Source organism: Gracilinanus agilis, chromosome 2 (assembly GCF_016433145.1).
Source record: "Gracilinanus agilis isolate LMUSP501 chromosome 2, AgileGrace, whole genome shotgun sequence".
NCBI classification, from domain to species: Eukaryota; Metazoa; Chordata; class Mammalia; order Didelphimorphia; family Didelphidae; genus Gracilinanus; species Gracilinanus agilis.
In genome coordinates this window covers 17,947,645-17,957,793 of record NC_058131.1, presented here as the reverse complement: position 1 = coordinate 17,957,793, position 10,149 = coordinate 17,947,645, and the positions used below count along the sequence as shown (strand labels likewise).

The window sequence follows — 10,149 nt, the reverse complement described above, 5'->3', positions numbered from 1 at the left end:
TATGGATTGCATGATTTCATCTGATCACAAAAACAAATAAGCTAACTAATAATGGCTTCCAATGACATAGCAGTTTCAGGTTGATAAAGCATATAATAATTTTTCCAAGGAAGAATCTGAGACTCCAAGAGATGGAATGCCTTGCCATGGGTCACAGCTATGGGGTTAGACACCAGGGCTCTATTTATCCTGCGCCCCAGAGGGAATATGGAATGTAAAAAAATATATATATATATATATATATTTACAGTATAAACAAATGGCATATATTGCTTGATTCTTCTCAGTGTAAAACTAGAAAATCTTTACTTACTTCCAAAGGTAGTAAGTTACAAGAGCAATTGAAGGAGGCAGAGAATGTAAAATATCTACTTTTTCTGCCTATTAACTCAGGTAGTCAATACTTATTTGTTAAATGCCCACCCTAAGCCAGCAATTTTCTAAGGACTGGAGAGACAAAGAGAAGGAACTTACATTTAATGGGGAAGACAACAAGTAAACAAGGTTGTAGAAATAAATTCTGTAGAGGATATAAAGGAAATAATCAACAGAGGAAAGGCTTTAGAATTGAGAGGGATTGAGGAAATCTTCCTCCTGTAGAGGGTGGGATTTTAGCTGAGAACTGAAGAAAGCCAGAGAAGTGGGAAGATGGAATTGAGGAGGGAGACCATTCTAAGCATGGAGGACAGCATGGAGTCAGTAGATGCAGAGGAACAGTAAAGAGGTCAGTGTCACTTGATTAAAGAGTATGTAGGAGGATGGAGTATAAGAATAAAGAAGACTAGAAATATAGTGTGATAGGGTCTGGGTTATGCATGAAACTTTGAGCATCAAATAAAAAAAAAGTTTTAAATTTCATTTTGGAAGTGATAAGGAACAACTCAAGTCTACTGACTAAAGGGGTAACATGTTCGGACCTACCCTTTAGAAATCACTTTGGCAGCTGACTAGAGAACAGATCGGAGTCAGGATAGACATGAGGCAGGAATCCAAACTCACAGATTATTTTGATAGCTTGAGTATGATGGAATTGAAGACCTGTACAGGATCATGACTATCAAAGAAGAGAAGAGGATACAATACGAAATCAGAGGAGTCACTGGCTTGGAAGAGCTTATACTCTCCTGAGGAAAGGGTTCTTTTCCTCTTCTCCAGCTCCTCAACTCAAGAATTTGGATAGATATAAATCTCAACGTAAATGGAGCACATGGGGTGACTCCCCAGCCTGGAGTCCAGAAGACTCATCTTTCTGAGCTCAAATCTGGTCTCTGATCCTTACTAGCTGTGTGATCCTGGGCAAGTCACTTAATCTTATTTGCCTCAGTTTTCTCATCTGTCAAATAAACTGAAGAAAGAAATAGAAAGCCAATCCATTTTCTTTGCCAAGAAAATCCCAAATGAGGTCAGGAATAGTTGGACATGACTGAAGTGACTCAAAAATAATATGAGCAAAATGGAGCAGATTAATTCTGAACTTTGATATAAGGTCACAGAGTCATAGTTCATAATTTCAGGAGAGGAAAAGACTTTAGTGGATATCTGATCCAAACTCATCATTTTACACAGAAGAAAACAGGTCCAACTAGTTGATGGGATTACCCCTGTGTTACACAACAGGAAAGGAGGAGGTCTAATTTTAGACTCAGCTTGTTTGACACCAAAGTGAAGGCTCCTTTTGTCTGAATAACCCTGCCTCTCCTGTGCAAATGTGGATATATTTTATCCATGAAACCTAAATGTTTGTGGGAATTTCAGCCTAGAAAATAACTTTAAACTTGAAATGAACCCCAAATATTTTTTAAGCAGTAGAATGTCAACTATGGTTAATGATGACTAAGATGATCTTAGACACAGAAAGTCCTGAGTTCAAGTCACTAACATCAATAAAGTTGTATGACTATGAACAAGTGTCTTCAAGTCCCAACAACCTGAGAAACCCCTTAAGACTAGAGATTATGGAAAAGCTACTGATCTGGATCAGTGGGGGAAATTTCCACACCAGGGAGTTCCCTGCAGTGATGAAATAATGAGTTACTATCATTGCAATTAAAAACACCAATGGAAGCCCACTGCCTAATGTTTCATTCAACTGGCCTCTCTGCTTCACTTTCTCTAACACACACCCAGCAAACATATACGGTCTGTGGGAAATTCTGGAAGATGAGAAAGCAAGAATTAAAATGAATTAGGGGACAAGTCTTATGTTACACACTGGATTTGTATAATCCCAGGATGGCAGTTACTGTTTGTTCTGCTTGCTTCAAAATAATTAACCTGGACGTATTCAGCTGGGAAGAAGCTAAACTGTCATCTAGCATAAGGAGTCAGGAGCTAAACGATATTTAAGGGTGTGGAGAGCTGCTGGAAATTGATACTAATTGTTCCAAGTCTAGAGCCCTTTCTTCTTGATATCTTCCTCTGATCTAAAAGTTGAATGTCTTTGGAGGGAAATTTAATATAGAGTGTTGGTAGAAAATCCTGTTTAGTAATAACATTAGTGGTTTCCCCAACCTGCCAATCCCAGAGCAAAATGGTAGGTTAGAAGAACAGATTCCTTTGTCCTATTGTACTTGACCTAGAGAATAGTGTTGGACCTGGAGTCAGGAAGATGTTGGTTTCAATCCTGCCTCTTAGATGATAAGTTATGTGATCCTGAGTATCACCAAATTTCTCTGAACCTCAACTTCCCCTTTTGACAGAGGGGGATAATGATGATTTCTCCCTCTTAGAGAGGATTGGTTGAGATAATTTGTCTCAAACATTTTGCAAATCTGCAAGCTCTAAGTTTATAAGATTCCTTTATTAGTGACTTCTTTTTTTGATTTTGACCAATTCAATGAGTATGGGTTCTGGAGGAAAGACACTAGATTCGGTTAATAAGAAAAGAGGATTCACACAGTACCTCTGATAGTTGCAAGTTGTATAACTTTGAACAAGTCATTGAATTCTCAGTTTCCTCATCCATAAAGTGGGGACAATAACAACTCCAGTTATCCCTCTATCACAGGAGTCTTGTGAGTCTTGATTGTGATAATAAATGTAAAGAGTTTCGCAAACCTCCCGATCAAAGCTTCAAAGATCTAGTGCTTGAAGGACACTCAGACATCAGAAGCTACTTAGTTTTACACCCTCATTTTATAAATGAAGAAACTGAGGGTCAAATAAGTTAATGACTTGCCCAAGATCACCCGACCAAAACATGGAGGACCTGAGAACTGAACTTGGGCCATCCAGTTTAAGAAGTAGTGTAGGGGGCAGCTGGGTAGCTCAGTGGATTGAGAGCCAGGCCTAGAGATGGGAGGTCCTAGGTTCAAATCTGGCCTCAGCCACTTCCCAGCTGTGTGACCCTGGGCAAGTCACTTCACCCCCATTGCCTACCCTTACCACTCTTCCACCAAAGAACTAATACACAGAAGTTAAGGGTTTAAAAAAAAAAAGAAGTAGTGTAATAGAGTGTTTAGATCCCTGGATTTGGTGTAAAAAAAGATCTGTGTTTTAATCTTGTCTCAAGTACTTCTCAGCTATTTGGCCTTGAGCGAGTAAATCACTCTGGGCTTCACTTTCCTCATCTGTAAAATGAGTTGGTTGGATTTGATGACTTCATTTGTCTAAATTGATGATTCTGTGATTTCAGATGTGGTCTATTTCCCATGTATGATGTGTTCAGGGAAGGTTAGTTCTCTTGGTGTGAGGATTTACTGAGCCCTTTTCAGGGCTTCTTTCCTCCTTCAGTGTTTACCTGCCACCCAGCTCTCACCTGTGCTCTAAGAAGCTGTAGCAACTGCACTGGCTACCCTTCAGTAAACTGTTTTGGCAGGCAGGCAAAACCAGGTTAAGGGGAAGGAAAAGGTCTCAGACATGTCAGTGAGTTAAGGGAGTATCTACCCCAGGGACATGAAGATTTCCCCCAGCAGAAGGGATAGATGAGAACAATTTATTCCAATAGCTTTGAAAGTGGTAGAATCTGGTGCTCTGGAGGGTTTTAAAATCAATCAATATTTGTCATATGATGAAGACACCAAGGTCATAAATTGCATCTTGAGCCATCAGCAGTCATCCTGGCTTTTGTCTTGTCAGTAGACTTCAATGGCTCTGGAAGAGAGAGTGAAGTTGATGACTTTGTGCCACTCTGCCTCATTCCAATCCAATCTATACATGAATGAAAAGATATCACCAGTGATGTCCTTGTGTTCTTCTTCAAGGAAGATGGACACCAACCAACCAAGCATCATTCCTCATTATACTGTTACCCTCTAATCACTAATATCTCTGGTGGTGGCCATAAGTAACCACATAGGAGTTTTAGGCATTAGATCTGAAAAAAAAGGCTAGTTACTAGAAATCTACCATGAAGGAAACATTTGCTGAACTTCCCACAATCAGAAAATCTCATTAACTTGGCTGGCTGCATTTCAGTTGCAAAGATGGTTCACAATGTCCTAGAAAATATGCTTCTTATTCATTACCAATCCCCAGTTTTACAAAGTCTTATTCAAATCTATATATTCAAGTGAGAGAGTCTGGGTAATTAGGTTGCTGGTCTCCATAGTCACCTAAATCTCTTCCCCTTTGCTAGTAGGCCTAATGATTTGTTTTGTTAACTCTCTGGAAGGCAATGTTAGGAAGACAAGGTCATGAAGTAGAAGGAGCACTGGTTCAAATCCCACCTCCAACCATTCCCACCTTGGTGACTTGGGATGTTCCAGTTAAACTTCTTCAGCCCCAACAACCTCATTTATAAAATGAGGAGGGTAGTTTAGATTCATTTCTCAGGTCTAGATCTCTGATAATTTGTATATCTCTAGTTTAATGAAAATGGGGGCATACCTGCATGGTAGGGCTAGCTTTTTCTGCCTGAAACATCATTAAGGGAGTTTCCTTTTCCTTTGTAGGAGAATTTCAGATCAACTCTCACCATGTGTAGCATGGATAGGAAGATCACTTCCTCTCTCTATCTGCTACTGGCTCATAAACATTTATTCTCATCATAGATATTTTTATATCTCTACTTGTTCTGTTTTAGTATATATAATGTGTGTACATATAGGCATATATGCATATGTGTGTGTATGTAAGTATACATATATAATATATTCATGTGTGTGTGCATTTTAAAACCTTACCTTCTGTCTTAGAAATGATTCAGAGTGTAGGCTCCAAGGCAGAACAGTAAGGGCTAGGTAATGGGGGTTAAGTGACTTGCCCATTATTATACAGCAAGAAAATGTCTGAGAACAGATTTGAACCCAGATTCTTTCATCTTTAGGTCTTGTGCACTATCCACTGAGACATCTAGCTTCATGAAAGCTCCCTAACTTTTGTTCCATTTGTCTTTGGTTTTCAAAATTAAGATGATTTTCACGCTCCATCTTTTATAGGTTCTCTGTACATAGAACATGAATCTGTATATTTGCTATTATTTTCTTCCCATTCTGTCTACACATAGGATGTTGAAATTATACATTTAAAGGGAAGAGAAAAGAAGGGGAAGGGAGGTGGGAAAGGAAAGGAAGATTAAGTTTATATATGGAAGATAAAAATTATAATAAAATGTGAAAGTGGAAGAAGTCCTTAGAGATCAATTTGTCCAGTACTCTATCATTTCAAAAGAGGAAACTTGAGGCCCAAGGAAGTTTTAGGATTGAGAGGAAGAAGGGACTTTCAAGATCATCTATGGCATGTATGCCAGAGGGTGCTGCTCCCTTCCCCCTCTCCAGGAACACTAGAAGACATTTTTTATATCACCTGTCTGGGGTAAGTGGGTGACTCATATGTGGCATGAAGTTTGCATTTTGGGCACTTGATCTTTAAAAGGATCGCCATCACTGATCTAGATTGATCTCTTCACTTAATGAATAAGGAAATTGAGACTCCCATGGGAAGCTGACCTTCTCCATTTTTTTTAAAACCCTTACCTTCTGTCTTGGAGCTGATAGTATGTAGTGGAAAGGGCTAGGCAATGGGGGTTAAGTGACTTGCCCAGAGTCACAGAGATAGGAAGTGTCTGAGTTCAGATTTGAAACTAGGACCTCCTGCCTATAGGCCTGGCTCTCAAACCACTGAGCCATCCAGCTGCCCCCTCCTTTTTTTTTTTTTTTTTGGTGCATTTTATCCTTTCCCAGTTCCATGATTCAGCTCTATTGGCCTACATACTAAGCCTCATGCATGAGACTTCCTTTCCCATTGTTCTTTTTTTTTTTTTTTTGTATTGGTCCTTCCTTCTGCCTGGAATTCTCTATCCCCTACCTCTGCTTCTTAGTTTATTCCTCTTCATTTAAAAACTAGCTCAAATCTCACTTTGTATAGGAGGCAATTTCTAGTCCTCACTCTCCATTTCCATTCCTTCCCAAGTTGTTGGCATTTTCCCCTCTGAGAGGTATCCATTTTATATGTATCTAGTTACTTACAATATTCTTTCTCAGTAATATATGAGCTCTTTGAGGACAGGAATTGCTTTTGTCTTTCTTTGTACCTCCAGTGGTAAGAACAATGGCTGGCACACAGTAGGTGCTTAATAAATGCTTGTTCACTGACTGACTCAAACCTCTTAAGCCTAGTAAGTAGCTGAAACATAATTTAGACCCAGGTCTCTACATGCCATTCCTGAGCTTTTGCTGTTATATCATGACAAAATGATTTACACAAGGCAATTTATAGCTCCTGAGTGACAGAGCCAGCTATAAGATCCAATGTCCCTGACCCCAAAATGTTGGCATTTCCCCTCTTCATCCAATAGCTTACAGTGTTCAAGTGCCTCTCAACTAGTTAGAAACTCTGTAAGAAGGAGACATTTGGAACTGACTTGACTGAAATATTGACCTGGCTCTATTACTCCAATGATCAAAAGTTTCTATCGTTCCATTTTTCCTCTTGAGTAAAATGAAAGCTCTTTTCTCTGACACTAAAAAGCCCTCATTGTGTTTCTCTGTTCTACTTTTCCTCATTGTTTTTACAACATTCCCTCTCATCAGTTCTGCCTTCTAGTCACACTGGACCATTTGCTGTTTCTCAAGGGCGATATTCCATTGCCCACCTAATCACCTTAACTAAGACTACATGACTACATGTCTCATGGGACTACAACACTCTGTGTTCTCAACCTCACTTTTGGGAACAGAACAAAACAAATCTCTTCTAGTTTTTTAAGGCTCAATTAGATGCCACCTCCAAAAGAAAACCCTTCCTGAGCCCTTTCTGCATTATTATTTTCCCCCATCCCATAATTACTTTGAATATCAATATTTCCCTTGGTTTTGATATGTTATATCCTTTATGAGCTCCTTGGAATAGGTTCCCTTTCTTTGTTTGTTTTTGTCTTTACAGTCCCAGAAAAAAATGACACTTTCTATGGCATTTTTTCATGTGCTCTTGCAGACCTATGGATTTCATCTCCATAGTGAGGACTCCTCCAGGAAGAAATTGACTCTACCAATGAATATTGGCACCTGGCCTGCCACTTAGAGTCTTGTAGAATTGCCTTGGACACTGAGAGGTTCAGAGAGTTGCCCACGATCAGAGAGCAAAATGTGTGTCAGAGGCCAAACTTGAATGGGGACCATATCCTTTCAGGCCATTCCATCTCTAATGAAAACTGTTGTTTCTCACAAATTTAGCACTCAAGAGATGGCTTAACTGAGATAAAGATTATGCTAACATTGAGGGGTGCTGTTTATTTATGATTTTGTTATTACATAATTATATATATTATTATAATATGTATTATTATATATTGTATAATTGTTGTTATTATATATTACTATATATCAGGCTAATCTCTATCCCTCTTTCTTAGCTCTGTCTCCTCTGCTCTATTTAATAAAAATTAGGGCATCACAGGAAGAATGAAATATGAGTCTGAACTTATGTGTCTTTATCTTTATTGTCATCATCTCTGATATAACAATATGAGAATTTCCATAGCACTTTAAAGGTCTGCAATGCAATTTGAATAGGTTTTCATTCCATCTCCATTATAACTTTGTGAAAGGTAGCTAGATAGTACAGGGATAGAGTTCCAAGCTTAGAGTCAGGGAGACCTGGGTTCAAATTTACTAGGATTACTCAGTCACAAATTGACAGGATCAGTCAGGCACTAGCTAAATGGTCATGGACAAGTCACTTAACCCTGATTGCTTCAGTTTTCTCATCTGTAAAATGATATGGGAAAGGAAATAGCAAAGCATTCCAGTATCTTTGCCAAGACAAACCCCAAATGGTGTCACAAAAAATGTGACAGAACTGAAATGACCAAACAGAAACATGGAACAACCCTTTGAAGTAGGTGCTATGATTATTGCCACTTTAAAGCTGAGCAAATTGAAATACAGAGAAGTTATAACTTGCCCAAAGTCACAAGGTGTATCTGAATCAGGATTTGAATTCAAATCTTCCTGACTCTAAGTTTGTCCACTATGTCTCCCAATTGCTTTTCTTTTGTATTTGATCTTCTTACACTGACTTTCACCTACTAAGAATAAAGTCTATAACTTGTACTTTCTGGGTAACACCTTTGACTTATTACCATCCTGGGAAAATAATCATCACCTGTGCAAGTCTGTTGTATTGTTCCATTGCCAGTCTGTACTTGCTTTGTATTTACTTCTCTCTATACATAGTACTTTGCCTTAATCAAATAATAATTTCACTGAGGAGAGGGGTTGTTTCATTTTCATCTCTGTGTCTTTCAGGAAGTGACACAATGTTTTCACTTAATAAAAGTTTGTTGAATTCTTTTGATTTGAAATCTCCCTGGGGATGGAATTAGATGAGACCTGGCTTAGAACATTAAATCCAACACTTGATAACCATGTGAGCCCCTAGGCAAAATCTCCTACTATATTCAGAGCATAGTTTCCTCATTAGTAAAATGTAGTAGTGTAATTCCATTGATGGTACCTTCCTTCTCCACAGGGTCATTGAAAGGATCAAATATAAATGACTACACAAAGCACTTTGCATCCCAATGCTGCTTCAATAAGTCTTCCTTCTTATTTTTCCTAGTAAGAGCTTTTGATGAATCCTCTGGGAAAAAGATATTTGATGTAATTTATCCACGGAAACGACATGTTCTACATAAGAGAGATGTAGAGGAACACCAGGGACCCATAAAGCAGGTATGACATTTGCTAGACTAATGGAGAATTTCACTAATTATATTTTTAAAATATATTTGATTTAAAATTTTTAGCTCAGACAGTTCAAATCAATTACAGACTCCTCAAGAGCAGGGAATATTTTTGACCTTTCTTTGTATCTTTGGTATTTATCACAATATCTGGAACACAGTAGTCACTCAATAAAGGCTATTTTAAAAATTATTTTTTTAATTTTTTTCTTCCCATTCTCCCTCCATTTCGAGCGGGATTCTTCCCATTCTCCCTCATTGAGAGGACATAACATTTGATATAGGACATACTTGTGCAATCATACAAAACATATTTCCATATTAGTTATGTAGTTGAAAGCCCCAAGAAAAATAAAACTTTAAGAAGTATATGTTGGAGACTTCCGGTTAAGATGGCGGCAGAGTAAGGAGCAGCTGCTCGATCTCTCCTGACCGAACCACACAGAACCCCTCAAGGGGAAATAAAAACGAGTCCAGAGGAACGAAGGAACCCCACAACAGGGCGCATTTCCACACTTTAAAGGGGTGAAACAGTTCACACTAAAACACGAGAGGAAGAAGCCCCTCCCCCACCCCCCACACCGCACAAGCGGGTAAACAGGACTGGGGCAACCAGATAATCACTGGCAGCCCCTGAGCCCGTACCAGTGCACTGCAAGACAAGGGACCCCAGGTGGCTGGGACTCTCCCTGAGCGCCCACGTGGGTGAAGGCACAGCCTCCGGCTGGGACAAAGGCCCCTAAAACTCGGCCTTTCCCAAGCACTGAAGGCATTGTCTCAGGTGTGAATAAAGATCTCCAGCCCACGGACTTTCACTACCTTCTGCGGGGGTGAAAGCAAGCCCTAAGAGCAGCAGCACAGGCAAAGGCAGTGCCCTAGGCTTGGATAACGATCTCCAGCCCAGGCTTGGACCTCCAGTGAGGACCCAGTGCAGACCTGAGCTTGGCTGTGGAAGCAGCCCCAAAGACTGCTGAAGGAACCTCGGGCAGAGGGGCAGACCGGGAACTACCAGGAGGCCTGACCCC

At 39.6% G+C, this 10,149-nt stretch overlaps 1 protein-coding gene across 1 annotated transcript in view; it reads left to right on the top strand.

The window, feature by feature from the left end:
• The window catches only part of ADAM28 (ADAM metallopeptidase domain 28), a 140,763-nt gene that overhangs the window by 47,983 nt on the left and 82,631 nt on the right, over window positions 1-10,149 (top strand). Inside the window, exon 2 of the mRNA XM_044659258.1 lies at window positions 9,001-9,113. Within this exon, the coding sequence (XP_044515193.1) occupies window positions 9,001-9,113 (113 nt within the window). The remainder of the gene's footprint in view (window positions 1-9,000; window positions 9,114-10,149) is intronic.